Source organism: Triticum aestivum, chromosome 4A (genome assembly GCF_018294505.1).
Source record: "Triticum aestivum cultivar Chinese Spring chromosome 4A, IWGSC CS RefSeq v2.1, whole genome shotgun sequence".
NCBI classification, from domain to species: domain Eukaryota; kingdom Viridiplantae; phylum Streptophyta; class Magnoliopsida; order Poales; family Poaceae; genus Triticum; species Triticum aestivum.
The window spans coordinates 201,231,067-201,258,153 of NC_057803.1; the positions used below are offsets into that span (position 1 = coordinate 201,231,067).

Consider the following 27,087-nt stretch of genomic DNA (forward strand, 5'->3'; position numbering starts at 1 on the left):
TCCTCCCGAGGCCGCTTGTTGCGCCCATGCACCTGCAGACGCCGTTCCTTCTCCATCTGAATGCCTGCAGCCACCAACGCCGGAGCCGCCGCCGAGAGAAATCGCGCCGCCTTCCCCCAACGTCGGATGTCCCAATGAGCTACTGGATACCCTAACTGGAAATCACACTCCCCCTCCGCACCCACCACCACCTTTTAATACAGGGATGCCGAGCCGGGCCAGGCAAGGTAGGGCCTCACCCCGGAGATGGCCCACCGAACTGACAAGGCCCACAAACTAAAGGGGGGCGGGCAGCCAGATCCACGAAACTAAACCTAAAAGAGGGGCCCAATTTGCGGCCCACCTCTCTAGAACCCTCATCCCCCACCTCCAGCCTCCTGCCACCGCCCAACGGGGGAAAATCCTCATCGGAGAATGCCGGTGCAGACAGCACCGAAGGGGCCACACCCCCAGCCCGGGGACAGGACAAGTACCAAAAAATTTCGACACGCCAAGTAATTAATCCTATGATGAAGTTTTCATGGATTCATGTTATGGATTGGTTCTCACTTTTTTCTCATAACCTTTTATTATCTGATGATTTTTTGCTTTTTTGTTTTTGCTCTTGATATTTCTGTTTGCAGAACGTTGATTAGATATTGGAGAATTAATGAATTATGCCTACTGCCAAGTATGCCTTCAGAAGTACACGATTCAAGAGATTTTCTATTTTGGCAGAAGTTGGTGTGTCTACTGACACGTGTGCTCTGAAAAATAGTCAATTACTGCGAAAATGCATGCACCCATCTTCTTGCCCTCCACATCCGGACCGATGGATCGGCGTGTTACCTGAGCCAGGCTGAGCCATCCACTCCACCGGTATCCATAGGCAAGTAGACATGCATGCTTTAAATGCACGCACCCATCGTCTTGGCCTCCACATCCGGACTAAGGATGGCAATGGGTCGGGTTTGGATCGGGTTGAACAATATTAAATCCATATCCATATCCATGAAGACAGTCTTTGTCCATCCACAAAAAATCCATGGCTGATAAATTGTGTCCATGTCCATACCCGATGGATATCCATTGGGTCCTCTCAAGAAATATAAATTACACATAACACAGTGTTAACATAAGCTCCTCCATTCTTCACCTTGTAGCAGGCTAGGCCTTACTTATGCTAATTATCAACTTATGGTAAATCAACATCCACTAACAAGCTAAGATCATTTAGTATTTTTCTAATAGTTGTGAATGACGAGTCATTTAACAAGGAGATAAAAATAAGGGAAAGGGCATTGGAGTATATTACAGAGGGGATTGATTGTCAACTAATAAAAGTTACGACGGAGATTGTGCAATTTCTTTTACATGTTTTAGATAACAAAGTGTAAAATTGCAGTGGGACATGTGACTGTGGGGTAGGGATAGCAGATTTTGGCCCATTAAGTCACACTATCGGGTCGGGTTTGAATATATCCATGGGTACAATATTATATCCATACCCTACCCACGAGCAATCGGGTCGGGTTTGGACGGTGTCCATGGACACAAAAGCATATCCAGACCCTGTCCATTCGGGTCGGATATCCATGGATATCCATGTCCATGGATAAAATTGCCATCCTTAATCCGGACGCACTCAACGGAAAAAAAATCCCCATTTCATAGTAGCAGCGACCATTGTCATAGCCCTCCAAATCTAGTGAGAATCCCCATTTTAATGCATGCGGTTATTTTTTGGGTTTCCCCAGCAATCACATCTTGCTGAAAATGAGACCAAACTGAGTTCTGGCAAACTGCAATTTATTCAGATTAAAAAACCGGCACATCGAACATGTCCTAGCAAATATTTTAATTTCACACTTAAGTTACAGTCTGCGAAATGCATAAGTCATAAATTATTAAGAAACAAACATAAGTTTACATTCTACCACATGCCTCTCCTAACTGAGGAACAAGCGTGGAGCAAAGCTCACAGAAAAACACCAGAAAATACTCGGAACTACAATAATACAGATTATAAAAAATCAGTTTTCATATTTCAGCAACACCCATCCGCCTAGTGCAAGTGGTTCGACGATGTCCTTCCATGCTGCAATTCTTGCACTTCCCAGGCCTCCGCGGTTTTTTGGGTGCATCCCCTCTTTCAGGACACGTAGTCCGCTTCTTTGGTGATGTTAGCCCATACAGAGCATTCACACCGACAGAGTTCCTAGTGCTAATGCATTTTTTGGCAATTTCGTCGCCAACATAAGAAATCTCTCCGTTCCTAGGTAATGTACTCCCTCCGGTCCTTTTTACTTTGCTGCGTATTAGATTTGTGTCAAGTCAAACTTTACAAAGTTTGATCAAATATATATTAAAAAATATCAACATATACAATACCAAATATATATTTCATGAAACTACATTGCGTAATGAATCTAAAAATATTTATTTGGCATTGTGAATGTTGATACTTTTTTCTATAAGTTTGGTCAAACTAGAGATACTTTGACTTCGAACAAAATTATATGGGGACTAAAAGAAGAGGAGGGAGTACCAGGAACTAAGCCTACCATGCAGTCTTCAAAACCTAGACCATCCCTCCTCTCGGCAAAAGGTGCTCACCATTAGAGCATCCAGACCAGCAAGGCCTCGTTTGTTTGTTTCGCATGGGTCGGAGGGGTTTTCAGGGGATTAACCCCGCGAGGCCCAGAATCCTCACAAAACCCCGTCGGACTGTTTGGTATGCGAGGTTACATGGGCCCAACCCCCTCGCCTCCCATTCGATCCACGTCTTCCCATGCACTTCAGAACCCTCGAGGGGGGGGGCTCGAGGATTAGGAGATGTCGCTACTCGACTCGTGAAGACGTCGCCGCCGCCCGACTCCTCTCCAAGACTCCGCCGCCCGGCGCCTCCCCAGGATGTCGTCGCCCGACGCCTCGACGCCGGTGTACCTCCACCGACGTACTGGACTTCTCTCTGGTGGTAAGTCCTCGCCTCCCCTCCTTTCCCCTCGTCGTCTGGTTTGCCATCGGCCATGGCTGCTGCATCTTCCTCCCCAGCCACGCGGTCTCCAAGGTGCTTGATCCCCGCCTCGTCCAAACCGGCCGTCACCAAGTCGTGGGCGACGATGTAGGGCTCGGTGCCGGAGTTGCCGGACTTGTAGTAGAGGTGGAGCGGCATGGAGCAGCGTCCACATCCCTCTGCCTCTGCTGCTGCTGCGCAATTCCCTCCGGCGCCGCCACCACCCGTCGCCCCGCCGCCTTCGCCGCCAGTGTCGATCTTTGGCATGCCCGTCTTGGTCATCCCAACTCCACCGTTATGCATCCGATTCTTCAGAGTTTTTTCTTCTCATGTAATAAGGTCGACGATCACACTTGTGAGGCTTGTCGTCTTGGCAAGCACGTTTGTCTTCCCTTTAGCGAGTCTACAAACATTTCCACCTTTCCGTTTCAGTTATTGCATAGTGATGTTTGGATGCCCCCGGTTGCTAGCAACACGGGCTATTTATACTATCTGGTGATATTGGATGATTTTACTCATTATGTGTGGACCTTCCCTCTCCGTTGTAAGTCCGACGCTCTTGCCTCACTCACCGCCTTTTATTCATATGTCACCACACAGTTTGGTCGTCCTATTCTCGCCTTGCAAACTGACAACGGCAAGGAGTTTGGCAACGTCGCCGTCCGCAATTTACTTGCGTCCCACGGCACCATCTTTCGCCTCACCTGCCCCTACACGTCTCAGCAGAATGGTCGCGCCGAGCGCGTCCTTCATATGCTAAATGACTGTGTTCGCACGTTGCTCTTTCACTCCTACGGGCCTCCTCGGTTCTGGCCAGACGCGCTCGCGACCGCCAGCCTACTCATTAACATTCGCCCCTGTCGTTCCCGCTGGAACTACACCCCTCATCAGCTCCTCTTTGGTGCGGTTCCATCTTATGATGGTCTTCGCATTTTCGGGTGTCTCTGTTATCCTAGCACCGCGTCCACTGCTCCTCACAAACTCGCGCCCCGGTCCCTTCCTTGCATCTTTCTTGGATATCCTCCCAACACCAAAGGTTACCAGTGCTATGATCCAGTCTCCCACCGCGTTTTCACTTCGCGGCATGTGTACTTTGATGAGCACGTGTTCCCGTTTCAGCAGGTACCATCACCTTCGGAGTCTTCTGCGGCGCGGTTCGTCCCTGCCCCCACCTTTGGCGGACCGCCCAGCCGCGCCCCGGGTCCGGCCCTGCCCGCGCTCCCCGCGCCGGCGGCCCCCGGCTCCTGCCACGGCCCCCGACGCAGCGGCCTCCTCTGCGGCCCCCGCCGCGGCCCCCGCTACGGACCTCGTCGCGGCGCCCGTCGCCGCGGCCCCCTTGGACGGCCCCGCTGCGGGTCTCGCGGCCGCCCCCGCCGCGGACCCCATCGCGGCCCCCGTCACCGTGGCCCCCTCGGCCGGCCCCGCTGCGGCTCCCGCAGCTGCCCCCGACGCAGCCCCCGTCGTGGCTCCCGTCGCCGCGGCCCCCGGCACTGCGGCCGCACCCCTCATCGGTGTGGTCACTCGGGCTCGAACTGGGATGCTGTGTCCCAGCACGTGCTACCCGTCGGACGAGTACGCGTGCGCGACTTCTACCTCGACACCGTCCCCGCTCCCCACCTCTGCTCGCGCAGCCCTTCGGGATCCGAATTGGCTAGCTGCGATGCGTGAGGAGTTTGACGCCCTACAGCGCAACCGCACATGGCAGCTTGTCCCGCGGCCACCCCGTGCCAATGTCATCACTTGCAAGTGGGTCTTCCGCCACAAGACTCGCCCCGACGGTTCTCTCGAGCGCTACAAGGCGCGTTGGGTGGTGTGCGGCTTTCGCCAGCGCGCCGGCGTGGACTTCACCGACACCTTCGCCCCGGTTGTCAAACCGGACACGATTCGCGTTGTTCTCCAGCTTGCTGTTTCTCGCGCTCAGCCTGTTCACCAGCTCGACGTGTCTAATGCTTTCTTGTATGGTCATCTCGACGAGCAGGTGTTCTGTTAGCAGCCGACTGGTTTCGTCGACACCGCCTATCCGGACCACGTGTGCTTGCTCTCCCGTTCTCTATACGGGTTGAAGCAGGCACCTCGGGCATGGTACCAGCGGATCGCGGCCTTCCTCCAGCAGCAGGGGTTCCGGTCCACAAGGTCCGATGCCTCCCTGTTTGTCTACCACTAGGGCCCTGCCACCGCGTACCTCCTACTGTACGTCGATGACATCATCCTGACTGCGTCCTCGCCAGCGCTTCTTCAGCAGATCACAGCTCGCCTCGGCACCGAGTTCGCCCACAAGGACTTGGGGGCTCTCCACTACTTCCTCGGCATCGAGGTCGTGCGTCGGGCTACTGGCTTCTTCCTGCACCAGCAGAAGTACGCCTACGAGCTTCTGGAGCGAGCGGGCATGCTTAACTGCAAGCCTGCTTCCACGCCTGTCGATACAAAGGCTAAGGTGTCCTCCGTCGAGGGCTCTCCAGCGTCCGACACTCCCTTCTACCGCTCCATCGTCGGTGCGCTTCAATACCTCACACTGACGCGTCCGGACATTCAGTATGCTGTCCAGCAGGTGTGCCTTCACATGCACACTCCTCGTGAAACCCATTGGGCTCTCGTGAAACGTATACTTCGGTACATATGTGGCACCACAGCCATGGGTCTCACCCTGACGGCCTCGCCGGACACCAGCCTTGTCGCCTACTCCGACACCGACTGGGCTGGGTGTCCCGACACTCGACGCTCCACTTCCGGCTACTGTGTCTACCTCGGGCCCTCTCTGATTTCGTGGTCATCTAAACAACAACCCACGGTCTCACGATCGAGCGCCGAGGCCGAGTATCGCGCCGTAGCCAACGCCATCGCGGAGTGTTCATGGCTACGACAGCTACTTCAGGAGTTGCTATGTGCGGTCACCAAGGCGACGCTCGTCTACTGCGATAACGTCTCCGCGGTGTACCTCGCTGCCAACCCTATCCATCATCGACGGACGAAGCACATCGAGCTCGACATCCACTTCGTCCGGGAGCACGTTGCACTTGGTCGTGTTCGTGTTCTACATGTGCCCACCGATCAGCAGTTCGCCGATGTAATGACGAAGGGACTACCCACCTCGACTTTCAAGGGCTTTCGGTCCAGTCTTTGTGTCACCGGCGACGCTTCGACTGCGCGGGGTGTTGAACATGTGTACATGTACGTAGGTCTGGGTCCTGTATGCAGTGCCTGTTGTATCTGTCTCCCTCTGTATGTACGTGTATCTTAGGAGACAAGATACCGGTCGCACCCCTTGTACCTATATATATGTGCCTAGTGCACGATCAATCAATTATCGACGCACCAAATCATTCTCTACAGAAACAGCGAAAATATTTGATTGCAATGCGATTTCATTGTTGTTGTTTATGAAAGCTTTTCGTGATGCGATATGTTTTGGATGGAAGGTTTTAAACCCACCATTCGATATGATTTGATTGGTGCCTTATATGGAAGGGTGCGATCGCTGGAAGGATGGAAGGGTTGGTTTGGTTTTTTTTAACATGGGACGTGTGGGTTTGGTGATGAATTAAAACCACTGTTGGTTTTCGGAGGGAGGGGGAAAATCGGTGGGAGGGAGATCGCTTGGTGGGAAACGAACGAAACCAACGAACGGCCTACGGACTGAGACATTAGGAGTAGAGATACATAATACATGTAACTTTTTTCATCTTATCACTTGCTTGCAGAGCACCCCCATTAATTAATCTGGTTGTTTCATGTCTAAGCATATTTGCTTGCAAGATTTCTGCACTTATTTTTTTCCACATACGTACTAGTATATCTTGTTGTTCATAGATAGATTACTGTATGATTTGTATATATCACTGTCTGTAGGTGTCATAGAGAGATTAATTGTCTGAACTATTGTAGATGTCCTTATCACATTGCTTAGTGGCGCCACACGTGTCCAGGTCCTCGCTATCCTCGCCAATGTTTCGCATATGAAGGGATAATCCTGGTAATTTTTGGGTGTGGAAATGATCTTGCTTTGAACGATGACTTCTAGTCGTTGCATCTGTGTGTATTTGAATGTTGTAATTCGCTGAGCGAACTGTTGTGAGTAGAGAGTACTAGAACATAGGTTGGCCTATTTAGCTTTCTTGTACTAGTCATCTGTCTGACTTGTTGGCCTATTTAAAAAGCTCATCTCCTTTTGTTTTAGCAGGCTCTAGAGAAGCAAGCTGGACAAACTTTTGGCCATTCAAAAACTCGATGATCATGACATCGTAAGAGCAATTCATCTGTATGACAACATCATTCTCATCCTTGCTTAGTCTGTAAAAATATAATTGATTGTGAGCGATTGCAAAAGTACCCTGTATAGCATTATGTTTGGCGTTGTGAAAGATCATGTTGCTATGAAGATATTATTGGTTTCAAGTCATGCTGCTATGAGAGATTATGTTCTTGATGTGAAGAACTGCTGTCACATTTTTATTAGGTGTCATTCACAATTTTATAGCAAGTTTGTCTAGCTATGATGCTATTTAACCTGTAAAGATTTGGATTTTTAACTGTTTTACACCTTTTTAACTCAATAGGGCGATCTCTGCCTACCAAACAATGTTTTATATGAAGGGGATTGTGGCTGGAGAGGGATTTGAGGTTTCAAGGGGACCTGAGGGGATTGGGTGGAAGAGGGGGATTCACCAAATCCCCTGAAATCCCTGTTAGATTGTATATGTATACGTAGACTTGTTTATACGTAGACTTGTGTATACACCTTGTACTTGTACCCTTTGGTACTTATATATAATGAGATAGCCGCACCCCCCTAAGGGTGTCGAGCAGTTGCCCAATATTCTGGTTTTAACATGGTATCAGACTAAGGTTTTTGTGTCTTCCGCTGCACCTCCTAGCGCCGCCGCCGCGATGGCCTCCTCCAAATGAGATAGCCGCACCCCCCTAAGGGTGTCGAGCAGTTGCCCAATATTCTGGTTTAACATGGTATCAGACTAAGGTTTTTGTGTCTTCCGCTGCACCTCCTAGCGCCGCCGCCGCGATGGCCTCCTCCAACCCCGCCGCCGCCCCGGCTGCCTCCACCGCCGGCGCGCCGATCGCCCCCTCGTCAACCTTCCATGCATCGCCCCCGCTCGCCACAACCTGGCGGCAGCCTCCGCTACCCGGCGGACCCTCCGCGGGCCCTCTGGTCGAGCAGGGCGGGCAGGAGCAGGGATGGCAGGGCAATCTGCAGTCGCCGATCGCCGCCAGCGGCGCTACTCCCTCGACCATCGCCTTGGCGCCGCCGCTGCTTCGTGGCCCTGCGCCGACTGCCTATGGGGTGGCTCCGCCTCAGCCCTACGGCGCCCCTCCGCCCTATGGCGCCCCTCAACCCTATGGCGCGCCCCAGTCCTACGCCCCGTGGTACGGCGCCCCTGCATCAACATATGGCGCTGCGCCACCGCTGCCCCCTGCCTGGCCGGCATCACCCTACGGGTCAGGGCTTCCGTCATCTCAGGTGGCTCCGTCGCATCTGCAGCCCTATGGGGCGGCTTACGGTGCTGCACCCGTCGTGTCCTCGGGAATCCCGCACGATCCGGTCGATGCCCCAGCTGCTCCTGGCTATGAGGCGTCTTTGGCGCTTGCTCCTCATGTTGCTGATCCGATGATGGGCCTTCATGCGCCACCGACACATGCTCCTGCGAGTTATGCTCCGACGCCATCGCCGTTTTACTTCTCGCATCTCCTTCCGGTGAAGCTTACGCCGGAAAACTACTTGTCATGGCGGGCGCAGGTGCTACCCCTCCTCCGGAGTCGCTACTTGGAGGGCTATGTTGATGGCTCCATCCCGTGTCCGCCGCCGTATCATCCGGCTCATCATGTGTGGGTGGCTCAAGACCAGGCGATACTTTCTGCCATTCAGTCCTCGCTCACTCCGAGCGTATCGTCGCTTGTCATCTTCGCTGTGACATCTTGGGATGCTTGGTCTGCGCTTCACAACAGTTTTGCCTCTCAGTCTCAGGCGCATGCTCACTCTATCCGCACTGAGTTGGGGGAGGCCAAGCTTGATGCCCTCACTATCACGGAGTACTTCAACAAGATGTCCGGTCTTGCAGATACGTTGGCCTCAATTGGCCAGCCCCTCGGAGATGAGGATTTCACCACCCATGTGCTCAATGGCCTCGATGATGACTATGATAATCTTATTGAGAACGTCCATGGTTGCGAGGCTCCTATCCCGCCACGGGAACTGTACGTGCGTCTTCTTGGTCGCGAACAGCGCATCAAAGCGCGTCGGACTGCTTCGAGTTTTGCCTCCGCTAATGCCGCGACCCGTGGCAAATCACAGAAGCCGTCGCTCCCTGCCAAGCCGGCAGCTCCATCTCAGCAGACTTCGCGGGGCACCGCGCCATCCATCACAGGCGGATCACAACCGGTGGCTTGCTGCCCCTATTGCGGTGCTCAGCAGGCCTGCCAACTGTGTGGCATTGAGCGCCACATAGCTTCTCGCTGTCATCGCCGCTACAAGCAAGATTTCCTTGGCCTAGGCAACAATGGCAAGGGGAATGAAAAACAGGCGGCCGCTGCGGTCGTGAGTCATGAGCACGGACGTACTCCATCCTACTCGATTGATCCTACATGGTACATGGACACGGGAGCTACGAACCACCTCACCAACGACATGGGCAAGCTTTCCACTCAGGAGCCATATCACGGCCATGATCAGGTGCACACCGCAAACGGAGCAGGTATGCGCATCTCCCATGTTGGTCAGGCATCCCTTCTTGCACACAATTCGCGAAAACTGCATCTTTCTAATATTCTTTGTATTCCCACTGCTACGCGTAGTTTGTTGTCTGTTCCACAACTTACTCGTGACAATAATGTCCTTGCTGAATTTCACCCTTTTTGTTTCTTTATCAAGGATCGGCACACGAGGGTCGTTCTGCTTAGCGGTCGTCTTCGCCGTGGCTTGTATGCACTTGACGCGCCGACTGCACCTCCCATGCAGTTTTCTCCTCAGGCGTTCAGTGGTGTTCGTGTCTCACCCACACATTGGCATGCGCGACTTGGTCATCCTGCTGTTCCCATAGTCCGTCATGTGTTGCATCGTCATGAACTACCGGTTGTGCCAAATAAAACTGCTGAAACTATTTGTGATGCCTGTCAGCAGGGCAAGAGTCACCAACTCCCGTTTTCAGAGTCTAGTCGTGTTGTGAAACATCCTCTTGAACTTGTGTTTTCCGATGTATGGGGTCATGCCCAAACGTCTGTCAGTGGCCACCATTATTATGTCAGTTTCATTGATGCTTATAGTCGGTTTACTTGGCTTTATCTTATTAAGAAAAAATCTGATATGTTTGATGTGTTTCTACAGTTCCAAGCACATGTTGAGCGTCTCCTTAGCTAGAAAATTATTCATGTTCAAAGCGACTGGGGGGTGAATATCACAACCTCAACTCGTTCTTTAACAAACTTGGGATTGCACATCGTGTGTCTTGTCCTCATACACATCAGCAGAATGGGACTGCTGAACGTAAGCATCGTCATCTTGTAGAAACTGGCATTACTTTATTAGCTCATGCCTCCGTACCTTTTAGGTTCTGGAGTGATGCTTTCTCCACTGCCTGTTTTTTGATCAATAGGCTGCCCTCACGACTACTGAATATGAAAACTCCGCTTGAACTCTTGCTCAATGAAATCCCAGACTACACCTTTCTCAAAGTCTTCGGGTGTGCATGTTGGCCTCATTTGCGTCCATATAACAAACATAAGCTAGAGTTTTGGTCGAAAAAGTGTGTTTTTCTTGGGTATAGTTCCCTTCAGAAAGGGTACAAATGCCTACATGTTCCCACCATGCGGCCAGAAATTCCCCCAACGTTAGGGAGCTTGGCGCAGCGGGACGGGCGCGGGAACGGCGCATGGTGATCGGCGGGGATGCGAAGCGCTCGGCAGCAGGCAGATTCGTCCCCAGTTGGGCCCTCGCAGGCGTGCGGGCCTCCAAGTTGAGTCCCGTTGCGGTGATCGGGCTTTGTGGCCTCTGCAGAATAGTCACCTGGGGCGAGAGCCCAGTGTCCTCAATGGGCTGGGCCTGGGGCGGTAGAGAGGCCTTGGCCTGGGGGAACGAGGTGGGGCGCTCCTCTCCTCCACCCACGACGCGCGCATGGGGCCCGAAGGACCGGTCAGCGGGGATAGGGTCGTCGTCAGGTGGGGGTGCAGGCGAGACGCCGCTTTGCCCCGACAAGCAGGCCGGCACAGGCTGTGAGGTTGGTCCCACGCGCATATCGGGCAGATCCCGACAATTCCTCGGATCAGGAGCATCAGAACCAGGGCCCATACAATCCTCCTCGGGGGCATCCGATGGTGTGAGATTCAAATCTCGGGATCCTTCCGAAGTGTTCTCCGCGAATGGGGGCGTGCCACTTGGTCCGTGGCCTGGCTCCACGCTGGGGATTGGAGCAGCCGAGGGGCCAGGCAGGGGGCCACCGACAGGCGTCCTTCGCGCATCTCCGTCATCTCCTGCAGCAACAGAGGCCCTGCCCGCCTGGGCCACTGCCAAAGCTTGCTTTGGCTTTCTTTTGCGCCTCCCTTTTCTGGCGCGGCCACGCATGTTGGTGGGGCCATGCTGATCGCGCTGCTGCTCCAGCTGACCACGCTGCCCAGGCCAGGACTCTATGGCGCAGCCGCGACGGTGTACGGACGGCGGCGCAACCGCGGAGGGCGGCGCGGGCCATGCAGACGCGACGGACAGACCGTCGGTGCGCGCAGCGCGGTTCCCAACCCGCCACCCCAGGGAGTCGACGGCCATGCCATCAGCCCGGCCGGCCGGCGGCGCCTCCGAGCGTCGACGCTTGCGGCCGCGGCGACACGCACAGCCAGGGCCCCTGCCACGAGCAGGGCCGTCGCCATCACCGGCGCCACCGCCGGCCGGTCCGTCGCCAGCGCCAGCACGGGGAGCTGGGGCGCCGATCCTCTCCGCACGGGCCAGCGCGATGGAAATCGGGTAGGTGAGGGTCCGGATGGCAGGCGCCTCCGAGCCCACGCGCGCGGGGATCTGTTCCACGATTTCCAGGATGGCGGCGCGGCGGATGTTGGCAGGATCATGCGTGCGCCCTGCCAGCCGGAAGACGGCCAAATCAGCCCTAGAACGCGTGCCGGGGTGGAGTCTCTCAATCTAGCAGCTCTCCCCAAGAATATGCTCGGCCGTCGAGAGGTGCCATGCCTGAGCAGGGATGCCCTGGAGCTCAAGCTCGACGCGGTGCTCGAACTGGCCGGAGCCCGCATGAGCCAGCTTGCTCCAGGGCCGCACGGAGAGGGAGAACCGCGGGGAGCGGATGAAGTGATCACCGTTGAGGCGATCCATGGTCGAGCGCGAGTTGAAGAGGATCAGAAAATCTTCGGGGTGATGGACGTGAACTGTGAAGTCACCGTCGACGAGCTCGAGGGAGGAAATGAGCACGTCGGCGACCTCGGCAGCGGACACGGGTTGCCTGTTGCCAGTAATGGAGGCCACCATCGCGCGGGTGAGAACCACCTCGGCCTCCTCCATCTCAACCGAGTGCGACATGATGACCCGCACCGGTGCGGGGGCGGGAGCCAAGGGAGCGCGGACCACCGGAGCAGCAGGTGGTGGCGGCGACGGCATTGTGGCCCGAGGCGCAGCCCCGCGAACAGCAGGGCCCGAGCGGCCGGAGTCGGCCCGGGAGTCTTCCCGGCGCCGGGCGTCGCAGGCGCGCGACTCGTGGCCGGACTCGAGGCAGCGGCGGCAGCGGACGTCGTTGGTGCAGTCCCGCACCCGATGACGGTGGTCCAAACAGCGAAAGCAGAGGCCGGCGACCTCCTCCGGCGAGGGGCTGCGTCGTCGGGGCTGAGGAGGGGAAGGCAAGGCCTCCTGGCGAGGGCGGCGGCGGCGATTCCGACGCCGCGGAAGCTGGTAGCCTTCCGCGTCGACCTGGACGCCGCCAGGGGCGCGGAAAACCTTGGAGCGGGGGCTGAGGCGACTCGCGGCAGGCTGCCCAGCTGTTGCAGCGGCATGAGCGGGGGTTGGGAGCGCATGCGGCGTGGGGGCGGTCGGCGGGGAGCGTGCGACATCGCTGTACGAGCGCGTCGAGGACTCGCCCTCCGAGTCGGACCAGCGGCCGCCAAGGGACACGCGGTCGTCGGAGGGGGTCGCCCGGCGGTCGGCAGGGTCAGCACTGGGGGTCGCCATGGCCTCGGGGAGGGGGGGTGGGGGGAGGGGGGAGGTAGGAGGGCTACCGGCGGGGATTCACCGGCGGCTGGGACGAAGCGGGCGGGGGAGCTAGGAGGAGCGGGGCGGGTGGGGAGCGCTCCTCATCGTATAATCATTTGTCCCTGACCTGATGAGTATTCTTGCTGAAAGGATGAAAACAGAAATGTAAATAGGCATCAAAAGCCACAGCAATGCATATCTTAGTAATAAGTAAACATGCTTCTAAAAGTTAGAAATGAATGCTGCATCAATAAAACGGGTCCGGAAGTCAATGCAGATGGGAAAGAATAAGGATTCCTCTGTACTTACCTCATTGAGGAAAGGTTCTACCAAACACAACTGAAGCTCGGTTGCTTCAGCTGCTATCATGCAAAAGAAACGCTTGAAATTCCCAAGGTGGTAGCATCTACAGAAAGGAACAAAAGAGACGTGCATCATTTCAGTTATTTACAAAAAGGACATGAAAGAAGTTAGTTGTGAATGTGAAATTGACACTTGTTAGATGTCCACAATCATATAATGGAGATTGAAAAGGAAAAGAAAGCCATGAAGACCCTGAACCGAGTTACACGAACAGATATGGGAGCATGCACCAAAAAGGTCATACACAATGAGACATAACATGTGTAAGTTACCTCAATATAGTTCTAGCAAATATCATTTCCTTTGATCGTACTATTGAAGCTGGTAATTGGCTGTACCAAAAAGAGAGTGAGTTTGCCTGGAGATAAATAGAAAATTAGGCTAGGGTAATGGAAAGCATAACGATCATGCATAGGCGAATAATGCAAATCAGATATCTAGCTGGCATAAGAATGAAAAACATACCATATTGGGTATCTTGCAACCCAAATGTAGAAGCACAAAGAAGGAATAATACCCGGCCTCTTTATTGCTTTGGGAATTGATTTTATGAATTGTATGATACATATCAAACAGAGAAAGAAGGCATTTCATCATTTGTTCCGTGTTCAGGTAACACAAGGAAGATGCATCAGAATTCTGGCAAGACCTCGCAAGTCTTTGATGGGACAGAATATGAAACTTTATCTGCAGAAGTGGGCAAGCATTAGATAAATGCTGTGAGCAAGAATACTATCGTCTACAATTCACACAACTATATTCCTCCAGCTGGAAACAGAACTGATGCCCGGAAACATAGCTATGAAAGATAGTAGCATCTAAAGTACAAAAAGACACTTAATTGCTAAGACAAATGAAGAACATGCATGAGAACTAATCTAAGCATAGTTGGAGAAGGAACATATATTTTTTTAAACAACTCTGGAAAATAAAGAGAATCTAAACAATCATTTGGCTGGATAATGTACTCTATCTGATTCCTTTGCATATGAAAGTCTAGGTAAACAAGGCTGCCATTTTAGACGGAAGAAAAGATGGTTGCTCTGTAAGCACTGAACATCTAATTTAAGAAAGATCACACAAAGCAAAAACTAGTTCCACCTTACCACACCAAAATTAGCTTCTAGGAATAATAATCTAAACTAATCAAAATCTTGTGTTACATAATTGAACATTTGAGCCGAAGTACCATGAAAACTGGTAAAAGTAACAAGATAAAGATGTGAGGAAGGAATCGGGATTGGACTGTACCACGTCCTCATATATGCGAATAGCTTGATCATTCACCAAATTCTGTATACTAAGATCTTGTCTCACAGACCTTGTTCTATCAAATATGAAATCATGAACAATCTCAAATGGGTACTCTGAAGAATTTAGTAAATGCAAAAGATAATCCATCGTTTCTCGTAAGACTGGAAGAGGGCGTATATCTGATGCCTGTGTGCCGGTAGAGGAGATAGTTCTGCAAAACTAGCAGGAAACCAAGGGTTAGAAGGGGATTAAAAATCACAGACTCCTGCTAGTTTTTTTTATTAATAACCTCTTTACATATAATCAACAAAGTCATCCAGACAAACAGAAAAAAGCATAGATAAGGTTTGTAAGAATGTATTTGGTGGCTAGATTGGCTCCATGTTGCTTTTCTACAGTAGATAGTTTACAATGTTCACATAGTAGACAGTTCATGATTTTCTAGCCAGTGTCAACAATGTGTCACTTAACTTTGTATGCGTTACCCTCTGTTTAAGAATTCGTCGGGTTAACCAGTTAACTTGCCGATTAATCCCTACTCGTAGGGTCACCGAGTAGCCGATAAACTGATTAATCATCCAACTAATTGATTAACTTGCTGATTAGCCTATTAATCCCCTACTCGCTAGCCAACCGAGCAGCTACCAGTTAACGATTTCCTCAACAACAGCATGGAGAGAAAATGTGTAAAAAGAAAACAGACTGGAGAGAGGGCATCCTTCTACAGCACCCTGGGCCTTTCTGTGTTGCTCCCTAGCCGGCCCAGCCCCAGATAGCACCTGCCCACTTACCTGTTCATCTCAGCCCGCAGCAGCCCACCAGCGCCGATCCCATGTTCTTCTTCTTCCCTTCGTACGGCAGAGCATCCAGCAGGGACACGTCGGCACCTCCTCTGATTTGACGGCCGGAGGCGTCCCTAGGCTGCTATAAGACCACCCCGGTGCCCTAGACCTCCTCCTCCCTCCATTCCACCCTTCTCTTCCTCCTGCCGCCGCCAAGGTAAGCCACACCAAATCCTCTACCGCCGCCGCCCGCGCCGTGGCCGAGGAGAGCTTCAACGCCGGCCCTTTCTTCCTCCACACGCTCCGCGACACCTCCACGACCTCGTTTGACTACCTCCCCGTCATCCTCTTCTTCCCCGTCGGACGCCGCACGTTCTCCATCGTTTCCGGTCGCCTCCGACCACCTCTCGTCAGTCCAGGCGCACAGCGTGCCTGTGGTGAGCATGCTCTTCCCATGCACCGCTTTTCCCCCTCGTTTTCTCCCTATCTCGTGCGAATCGACCGGAGCCCGAGGCACTTCCGCCATGGCATGGTCTCCGGCGAAGTTCCGGTGACCCTTTGCTCGGGATTGTTGGGACGGTTAGGCCCGCAGGATCCGGTAGATGCATTCCTTACACGGACATCTGTCAAGTGTTTTGTTCCACTCATGCTGCCTTAGTTTCTGTCATACCGGTGTTATGTTTCTTGATTTGCGTTCCTTACACGGACAAGGTTTATGGGCCCCCCTTGACAGTTCGATTTGAATAAAACTCTTCCAACAAGGCCCAACTTTGGTTTTACCATTTGCCTAATAACAACTAAAATTTGCATAGGGAGTAATTAACCCGAGGATTGTTAATCAACAAACCGGGCCAGGTCCAAAACGGGCGGCCTGCCAGGCCACCACGGGGAAACTCGAGGTCTGGTTTTACTCGTAGCTTGTCCCATCCGATCGTGGCCTGAGACGAGATACGCATGGCTCCTATCGGGGTGTCGGCACGTCAGAAAGTCTTGCTGGTTTTATTTTACCATTGTCGAAATGTCTTGTGCACCGGGATTCCGAGCTTGATCGGGTTGTCCCGAGATGGAGATTTTCCTCCGCGGATCGTGAGAGTTTATAATGGACTAAGTTGGGACACCCCTGCAGGGTTTAATCTTTTCGAGAGCCGCGCCCGCGGTTATGGGCGACTTGGAAATTTATGATATCCGGTTGTAGAGAACTTGACTCTAAATCAAATAAAATACACCAATCGTGTGTGTAACCATGATCGTCTCTTTTCGATGAAGTTCGGGAAGAGAACACGGTGGGGTTATGATTGAAACGTAGGTAGTTCAGGATCACTTCTTGATCATGTTAATTTGCGACCGATACGCGTAGTCACTCATCTTATTCTTGCACTCGTAAGCTAACTACTCATACATGCTTAGTGCTTGCTGCAACCTCACCACTTAACCTTGCCATACCCATAAGCTTTGGTAGTCTTGATATCATGGAATGAGATTGTTGAGTCCTCGTGGCTCACAGATTACTACAAATACAGCTGCAGGTACCTATGAGACAGACATAGGTGATGCCACAGAGCTCCAGTGGGAGTTTGACGAGGATCGTGGGCGTATGTACGTCTCGTTTTCGGACGGTAAGTAGTCGCTCTTAGTCGGATAGATCTCGGGGTCTGTAGCAGGGTCGGTTATGTCATTTTATCGTTTGTTTTCGTTTGTAGTCGGACCCTGTCTTCATTTGGATGATGTATGAATGATTGCACTATATGTTGTAGACATGTGGCGAGTGTAAGCCTCTACCTAGTATTCTCATCTATTCAGTAAATGATATGTGCGAAGATATAACCATTCTTGTGACGGGCTCAATATGCGCTTATGCCCCTAAGTCGTGCCTCAACATGTGTGGGATATAGTCGCATATTGGGTGTTACATTAGGACACAGTCCCAACTAATGAAACCATCTATTTTACTCCCTTGAGGTGATTGGAAGGTGGTTTTGTTGTGACGTACCATTCCGGTCAGCAAAGAACTAAAAAAATGTTAGTCCCACATGCCATATTGGAATCATCTTCCCTCTATCTCTCCGGAAAGCAGGTCATTCTACCCATTACCTCTGTCCCTTAACAACAAGTCAACAACAACAACAAAGTTTTTAGAGCATCTCTAGCAGACCCCTAAAAACGCGCCAACCCGCAAAATAACCGCTCGTTTATAGTTTCGGGCGAAAAAGTGGCCCGAGCAGACACCGTATCGGCCCGCGACCTATAAAAAAATTGCAGGGAGCGGAAAATCTTCGCCCTGAACCTTTAGATTCACAGGGGGAGGCCGATCCGAGCTCGACCCCTATCGGTTGTGAGATTTGGTGGGAGGGACATTTCCACGCGGTTGTTCCCGCTTCCTCTTCCCTCCGCCGCCAACCACCTCCCTCCGCCCGCTCAGAAGCACCTTCACCGGCTTCCCTCCGCCGCCATGGAAGCCTCCCAGCCGTCGGCCGTCACCATGGATGTCATCCACGCGCCACCCCCTTCGATAGATCTCGTCGTCGGCCATGCCGCGCCCGTCGCCGTTCAAAGGTCCACCGCGCCACCCCGCAAGCGGCAGGGCAACGTCATCGTCCAGGGCGGCGCTCCCACAGCACCCGCCGGGAAGGCACGCGCACCCGCCGCCTCCGATGCGAACTTGGTCGGGCACCCACCGACGAAGAAAGGGAAGGTTTTCGATGCGAAACGCAAGAAGCTCGCCGGAAGACCTACCCCGCCAACACCTCCCCCGATTGCCCCGGCAAGAACTACCCCCAGGATGCCCGCCGACGGCGCTGCTGCCGCCACCGCCGAGGTGTTCGACGGAATGGGCGCAAGGTCTGATGCTTCGATTTCTTGCACTTCTTTCACTTTTCTCCATTGCGCGTGTTCGTGACTTGTTGAGCGAAATTGTAGCGCTGGTTTGCATGATGCGACTGCCGATTTAATGTTGGACGACAACACCGTCGACATCGATCAAGCCCCGATCGCTGATTATGGTTACAATGAGATGGATGGTGGCGTGCACGGTCATGATGAGGAAGAAGATGATTTGGAGGAGGTTGATGAGGGGGTGTTCGACGAAGTGCAAGCAAAATCACGCGCAAGATGAAGAACTACACGCCATTTGAAGATAAAATCTTGATCAAGGCTTGGGAATCGGTGTCTCTTGATGCGTGCACCGACACCGACCAAACCGCCAAGCGGTATTGGCAAATGATAGAGGATCGGTACCTCCGCATGATGGCAAAGTATCCCAACAGGACGCCACGCACCTTTCGGTCTCTCCAAGGTCGTTGGGACGTGATCAAGCTGATTTGTAGCCGTTGGGCTGCTTGCTTGACGCAAGTCCGCAATGAACCTCCAAGTGGTGCCATTGAATCCGATTATGTGAGTTTGTTTTCATGTCGCAAGTTGTGCAAATCTTTTGTAGTCATCGGAGTGGTTGCATAATTTGACATTGTTTTCATTTTGTATAGGACAAAATTGCGCAAGAAAGGTACAAGGATGTGGAAGCTTCTGGTAAAAAGGCATTTCAACTAGAGCGTTGTTGGGAACATAGTTACCAGGAATCCGGGTCGCCCGGGTCGAGGAACGGGGTCGAGGGTCGCGGGTCAACACCCCTCCGGAACATGGTTTGACAAGGGGTATACATCTTCGGAACGCTAATCAGGGACGTGATACGTCTCCAATGTATCTATAATTTTTTATTGTTCCATGCTGTTATATTATCAATCTTGGATGTTTTATAATCATTTTATAGTCATTTTATATCATTTTTTGGTACTAACATATTGACATAGTGCCAAGTGCAAGTTCTTGTTTTTTCCGTGTTTTTTACATCGCAGAAAATCAATATCAGACGGAGTCCAAATGCCACGAAACTTTACGGAGAATTTTTATGGGCCAAAAGGAACACGACGGGCCCTGGCTGCGCCTAGGGGGTGCCCCGAGGGGGGCACAACCCACCAGGGCGCGCCAGGAGGCCCAGGCGCGCCCTGGTGGGTTGTGCCCATCTCGGGTGCCCCCGGACCGCCTCTTTGCTCTATAAATACCCCCAAAATCCCACAACCCTAGGGGAGTCAACAAAATATTCATCAAGCCGCCGCAGAGTCCAGAACCACCAGATCCAATCTAGACACCATCTCGGATGGGGTTCACCACCTCCATTGGTGCCTCTCCGATGATGCGTGAGTAGTTCTTTGTAGACCTTCGGGTCCGTAGTTAGTAGCTAGATGGCTTCATCTCTCTCTTGATTCTCAATACAATGGTCTCTTGGAGATCCATATGATGTAATTCTTTTGCGGTGTGTTTGTTGGGATCGATGAACTTTGAGTTTATGATCAGACCTATCTTTTTATATCCATGAAAGTTATTTGAGTTTCTTTGATCTCTTATATGCATGATTGCTTATAGCCTCGTATTTCTTCTCCGATATTTGGGTTTTGTTTGGCCAACTTGATCTATTTATCTTGCAATGGGAAGAGGTGTTTTATAGTGGGTTCGATCTTACAGTGCTTGATCCCAGTGACAGAAAGGGAAACGACACGTATGTATCGTTGCTACTAAGGATAAAATGATGGGGTCTATCTCTACATAGATAGATCTTGTCTACATCATGTCCTCGTTCTTATTGCATTACTCCGTTTCTCCATGAACTTAATACACTATATGCATGCTGGATAGTGGTCGATGTGTGGAGTAATAGTAGTAGATGCAGGCAGGAGTCGGTCTACTAATCTTGGACGTGATGCCTATATAATGATCATTGCATGGATATCGTCATAATTATTTGAAGTTCTATCAATTGCCCAACGGTAATTTGTTTACCCACCATTTGCTATTTTTCTTGAGAGAAGCCACTAATGAAACCTACGGCCCCCGGGTCTTCTTTCTCATATATTTGCCTTTGCGATCTACTTTTTATTTGCTTTTATTTTCAGATCTACTAAACCAAAAACCCAAAAATACTTTGCTGCAATTTTCCCTTATTTATTTTATTTGGCGTTCGATCTATCAATCTACTACAAATTTATCTCACGTCCGTTTGCCTATCTTGAGGCGCCGTACCACGAAAAGGATTGACAACCCCTTTAACACGTCGAGTTGCGAGGATTTATTATCTCTGTGCAGGGGCTGTTTACATTGTGTTGCTTGGTTCTCCTACTGGTTCGATAACCTTGGTTTCGTATCTGAGGGAAATACCTACCACCGTTGTGCTGCATCATCCCTTCCTCTTTGGGGAAATACCGACGTAGCTTCAAGCGACATCAGGACGCGGATCGCAATCCAAAGGGATTCAGGTCGATGACCTCGGTACGATACATGGGTCATGGACTCGTGGTAGACAATCCCGATGAAGTTGGAGGGAAAGAATCCCCTTTACGATCTGATATGGTTCCTTGTATTGCGGAGGGAAAAATTCCGCAACAAAAAGATTACTAAATGAGCCAAGTCAGCCCTTATGGCGTGATTTTTCTCATCTGCCATTATTACTTTCCACGAAGAGTTTGTCAACCAATTATCCCCAAATCCCGGTCCGGCAAGGATCAAGATCCGAGCCTCCCACCGTCGCCTCCACGTTCTCCTGTTTGCCCTTCCCACCATTCTTCTGCCTCAAACTTTCCTAGTCGGCGTCGGAATCCAAGCGGCTTGCAGCTTGCGTAAGTGCGAGACAAGAGATGCGCATACGGCGGCGGATAGCTCGAATGCCGGCAGGCGAGCAGGGGATCGCGGAAGGTCGGACTCCGGCAGGCCGGCTACTGGCGGAGTTCAGTATTTTGCAGTGCCTAGTGAGATTGCCTGGTAAGCATCAGTTCCCCATGAATTCGTACGTGTTTCTAGCAATCTTGCATTCTGCTTCTTGGAGTCTTGCACCTCAGTCTGGGTCAGCGTCCACCGATCGGGGTCGTGATCCGGCAATCGATCCAGCTCGACCCGGCGTCGTCCCCGACCCTCGATCGGGGTCGATCGACCCCGGGACATGGACGCGCCACCGACCCGCGAACCAGGCTACTATGGTTGGGAACTTCTTAAAGATAGCGAGAAGTGGAAGGTGATTGACAAAGAATCCCCACCGAAGAGAGGTGCACTCACCAAGATGGATGATGATGATGAAGATGACGATGGCCCAAAAACAAGAACAAGCCCGATGGAAACAATAAGGCCAAGGACAAGATCAAGAAGGAAGCGGAGGCATCAAGCTTGCGGGACAAGCTAGATCACATGATCAAGTTCAATGAGGTATTGGTGATCAAGATATTGGAGGCAAGAAAGGAGTTGGCCGAGAAGAAGGCTCAAGAGAAGCAAGAGAAGTGGCAACTACTCAAGGAGGAGACCGTGCGCAAGGCCCGCCAATGAGAGAAGAGCCATGGCCAAGCTCCCTCAGGCCTCGTTTGTTTCGTGTGGGTCAGAGGGGTTTTCAAGGGATTAACCCCGCGAGTCCAAAATCCCCGCAAAACCTCGTCGGCCTGTTTGGTCCGCGACGTTACATGGGCCCAACCCTCTCGCTTCCCGTTTGATCCACGTCTTCCCACGCGCTTCAGAACCCTCGAGGGGGGGAGGGGGGGCTCGAGGATTTGGAGACGCCGCCGCTCGACTCGTGAAGACGCCGCTGCCGCCCGACTCCTCTCCAAGACTCCACCGCCATGCGCCTCCCCAAGACGCTGCCCGACGCCTCGACGCCGGTCTACCTCCACCGGCGTACTAGACTTCTCCCCGGTGGTAAGTCCTCACCTCCCCTCCTTTCCCCTTGTCGTCTAGGGTTTTCCATCGGACATGGCTATTGCCTCTTCCTCCCCGGCCACACGGTCTCCGAGGTGCTTGATCCCCGCCTCGTCCAAACCGGTCATCACCAAGTCGTGGGCGACGATGTAGGGCTCGATGCCCGAGTTGCCGGACTTGTAGTAGAGGTGGAGCAGCGTCCACATCCCTCTGCCTCTACTGCTGCTGCACAATTCCCTTGCATCTCCATCTGCTCTCCTGTTAATTGATCGCGTCCCTGTGAGTATACTGCTCTGTTCCTCATACTGTTAATTGGTCGTGTCCCTATGTATATATCTGGTGACTGTCTGTCTAATTGTCTTCAATTCATGGATTATCATTACCTGAATTTGTCAATCACGTGTGAATGAAATTAATGGAGAAAGGATTCATTCTTCTTCAGACCCTTTTTCTTTCTTTCTGATTGAGTGAATGGATACTGGTGTGGATGTGTCTTTCTGAATGCATGTGCACTTTTAATTAATTTCCTTCTGAATAGAGACTACGGTGATCTAAATGGCTGATCGGCTTCCGTTTGTGAAACGGAATTTGGTTCTTGCAACGGAGAAAGTACTTGACTTAAACATTCACTTGTAGTAATTGCACACTTCTTTCTTTGTATCTAGAGGTAAGTTTTCTTGGACTAAACAATAGTAAGCAAATTACTTGTTTCTTTTCTTCAATTTCTTGTCATATAGACATTTACTGTTTTTGTTACTTGTCATGTGGTAGTCAAGTTGTTGGTCTGATTCTTGTATTTCTTAATGTCTTTGATAGAGGTAGTTTTAATACTCTTGCTTTTTATTCTGATGGATTCTTTGGACCTATCTAGGGATATGAACCAATTGCAGTTTGTAAGCTCAAGTCTGTTCTTGATGGATGCTATTGTTCCATCAAGTCTGGATGTAATAGTGAGGTCTTTTTGATAATACATAATACATGTAACTTTTTTCATTATCACTTGCTTGCAGAGCACCCCGTTAATTTTCTAGAAGAATATTAAGTTTAAATTCCATATCTGTTTGACATGATTAATTAATCTGGTTGTTTCGTGTCTAAGCATATTTGCTTGCAAGATTTCTGCACTTATTTTTTTCCACGTACGTACTAGTATATCTTGTTGTTCATAGATAGATTACTGTATGATTTGTATATATCACTGTCTGTAGGTGACATGGAGAGATTAATTGTCTGAACTATTGTAGATGTCCTTATCATGTTGCTTAGTGGCGCCACACGTGTCCAGGTCCTCGCTATCCTCGCCAATGTTTCGTATATGAAGGGATAATCCTGCTGATTTTTGGGTATGGGAATGCTCTTGCTTTGAACGATGACTTCTAGTCGTTGCATCTGTGTGTATTTGTATGTTGTAATTCGCTGAGCGAACTGTTGTGAGCAGAGTACTAGAACATCGGTTGGCCTATTTAGCTTTCTTGTACTAGTCATCTGTCTGACTTGTTGGCCTATTTAAAAAACTCATCTCCTTTTGTTTTAGTAGGCTCTTTGGCAACTAGAGAAGCAATCTGGACAAACTTTTGGCCATTCAAAAACTCGATGATCATGACATCGTAAGAGCAATTCATCTGTATGACAACATCATTCTCATCCTTGCTTGGTCTGTAAATATGTAATTGATTGTGAGCTATTGCAAAAGTACCCTGTATAGCATTGTGTTTGGTGTTGTGAAAGATCATGTTGCTATGAAGATATTATTGGTTTCAAGTCATGCTGCTATGAGAGATTATGTTCTTGATGTGAAGAACTGCTGTCACATTTTTATTAGGTGTCATTCACAATTTTATAGCAAGTTTGTCTAGCTATGATGCTAATTAACCTGTAAAGATTGGATTTTTAACTGTTTTACACCATTTTAACTCAATAGGGCGATCTCTGCCTACCTGTTTTATATGAAGGGGATTGTGGCTGGAGAGGGATTTGACGTTTCAAGGGGATCTGAGGGGAATGAGTAGAAGAGGGGGATTCACCAAATCCCCTGAAATCCCCTCCTCCCCAAACCTCTCAAATCCACTCCTACCAAACAAAGCCTCAAGAGGAGAACAAGATCATGATGATGAATCGAAATGAGATGAATGAGGTCACCAAAGAATGGCATGATGGCAAGGTTGGAGATCTTGGAGATGAGGAGGCTAGCCGCAAGAGGCCATGCGGTGCCAATGTTCGGCGGTGGTTCGGCAAGTGGTGGTGGCAATGGTGCGGTGAAGACTTCATCTTCTGATGATGATGACGATGGAGTGATGATGGGTGATGATGGGTGCGATATCTTTTGGGTTGTGGCGCGAAAACTATGTTCAAATGTCGCCAAAATTGTGTTTGAATTCTCGAAATTTCTGTTTTATTTGTCAAAATCGCCGTCAATTGCATTGTGTGGTTTTACGGTTTGAGGGCCGAAATCGGCAGCGTGCGGAACAGAGCCCGCAAACCAGAGCGGTAAAAGAGAATATCCAGCCCGCAAACCAGAGCGGGTTTGCGGAACAGAGCCCCGATATTCTCTTTTACCGCTTGGGTTTGCAGGATCTGTTCGGCCGCAGCCAATTTCGGCCATTAAAATGCGCTTTTCTCGGCCCTTAACCCGGTTATAAGGGTTGCGGTTTAAGGGGTCTCCTAGAGATGCTCTTAGTCCCAAACAAGTTGGGGTAGGCTAGAGCTGAAACCCATAAGATCTCGCAACCAACTCATGGTTCTGACACATGGATATCAAGCTTCCACGCACTCCTGTCCATGGCTAGTTCTTTGGTGATACTCCGATCCTTCCCTCTTAACGGACTCCTCCCATGTCAAGTTTGATCTACCCCAACCTGTCTTGACATTATCTGCACGCTTTAGCTTTGTGCTATGCACTGACGCTTCTGGAGGCTTGCGCTGAATATGCCCAAACCATCTCAGACGATGTTGGACAAGCTTCTCTTCAATCGACGCTACCCCAACACTGTCTCGTATATCATCATTCCGGACTCGGTCCTTCCTTGTGTGGCCACACATCCATCTCAACATGCGCATCTCCGCCACACCTAACTGTTGAACATGTCGCCTTTTAGTCGGACAATACTCAGCACCATACAACATTGCGGGTCGAACCGCCATCCTATAGAACTTGCCTTTTAACTTTTGTGGCACTTTCTTGTCACAGAGGATGCCAGAAGCTTGGCGCCACTTCATCCATCCGGCTTTGATTCAATGATTCACATCTTCATTGATATCCCCATCCTTCTGTAGCATTGACCCCAAATATCCAAAGGTGTCCTTCTGAGGCACCACCTGCCCATCAAGGCTAACCTCCTCCTCCCCCTCGTGCCTAGTAGTACTGAAACGCACCTCAAGTACTCAGTTTTAGTTCTACTAAGTCTAAAACCTTTGGATTCCAAGGTTTGTCTCCATTGCCCTAACTTCCTATTGACCCCATCCGACTATCATCGACTAGCACCACATCATCCGTAAAGAACATACACCATGGGATATCTCCTTGTATATCCCTTGTGACCTCATCCATCACCAGGTCGAAAAGATAAGGGCTCAAAGCTGACACCTGGTGCAGTCCTAACCGACACCCGCAATTCCCATCTTCTTCGTTCGCAATGGTGACGCCCACCCAGCCTTGCGACGCCTTATCACTAGTGGAAAAACGGCTAGCCACAACTTCTGTTTGTGGAGCGCCATTTTTCATCAACGCCAGCACTATTTTTTCCAAATAGTGCTGGTGTCTGCCAAATTGGTACGCCAACTATAAGTTGCTATTGCTGACGCTGGCAATACATCCTACGCCACTACTATGCGGGCCCAGTTGTCGTGACCAGTTGCAGCATATTGGTGTCGTGTGATTTATAAACACGCCATAAATACTTTACATTGTGTTGTCGTGTCTTCGCCCGAAACACCAGCACTAAGTTGTGCCTATATATATGTTGGCAGCCCCTTCTTTTCACATTCACTTCCATTCTCCACAAAATTCTACTCCCTCTTAGTCGGCTGCTTTGGTGACAATGGACCCAGCGGAGCTTGTCGAATCGGCACGAGCCGCCCATTCGAGCCCACGTCGGCGTGGCTCGCAAGTTTGGGACTCCACCGCCTTGGCCGAGCTCTCATCTGGCCAATGCGGCCAGCCCTGTCTGGCGAATCATGCCGCTGCGCGACGTCCCTTCGACGATCCGGCAGCTATGCCACCGGCGCCGAAGCTGCCAGGAATCGAGCGAGGGCACCTGTGCTGCTTTTTTGCGGTTGTGGACGCCCTGCTAATAAGCATATGTCGCACACACAAAGTAATCCAGAGCGAGAGTTCTACATCTGCGGTAACCGTGGAAAGGTACGTAATATATATGACAGAAAATACCTCGATATTCTGCTAATTTGCACAATTCGCGATCATTAATATGTGTGTGTGTGTGTATTGTGATCCATAGGCGTCAGGGACAAAATATTGCTTCACATGGATACGAGTGAGTTGCTCGAGTACTCCACTAGTGAACTAAGACAAGCTGAAGACTGATGTGATGCGCGGCCAAATCCAAAAATTCAAGATGCTTCGATATGCCCTTTTAGCTAGTGTTATGCTTGGCCTCGTTCTCCCTGCTGGATCGGTGGCAGCTTTTTTTCTCATGGGAATCATTACACTTATGATGTTCTTAGTCTAAGATCAAGAGTGTGTACACTGTAGTACTAGAAGTTTATATATATGTGTGTGTGTGTGTGTGTGTGTGTGTGTGTGTTATTATTTTCATCCTTCAACTATTATG

General features: G+C 50.9%; 1 protein-coding gene across 5 annotated transcripts in view; it reads right to left on the reverse strand.

Annotated features, from left to right (window-relative positions):
* Window positions 1-1,767: 1,767 nt before the first annotated feature.
* LOC123085828 (SAC3 family protein C) overlaps window positions 1,768-27,087 on the reverse strand; it is a 38,737-nt gene continuing 13,417 nt past the window's right edge. The window contains exons 3-7 of one of the 5 annotated variants that reach the window (XR_006439960.1): window positions 14,793-15,014; window positions 14,007-14,228; window positions 13,814-13,873; window positions 13,488-13,584; window positions 1,768-2,290 (exon numbers count right to left, since the gene is read on the reverse strand). Coding sequence is in view for 3 of the 5 variants with exons in the window: in XM_044507532.1 (XP_044363467.1) it covers window positions 13,280-13,321; window positions 13,488-13,584; window positions 13,814-13,899; window positions 14,007-14,228; window positions 14,793-15,014 (669 nt within the window). In the remaining 2 variants the exon portion in view is untranslated. Of the gene's footprint in view, window positions 13,322-13,487; window positions 13,585-13,813; window positions 13,900-14,006; window positions 14,229-14,792; window positions 15,015-27,087 lie in introns of all 5 variants that reach the window. The other 4 variants (XR_006439961.1, XM_044507534.1, XM_044507533.1 and 1 more) reach the window with 4 other exon arrangements.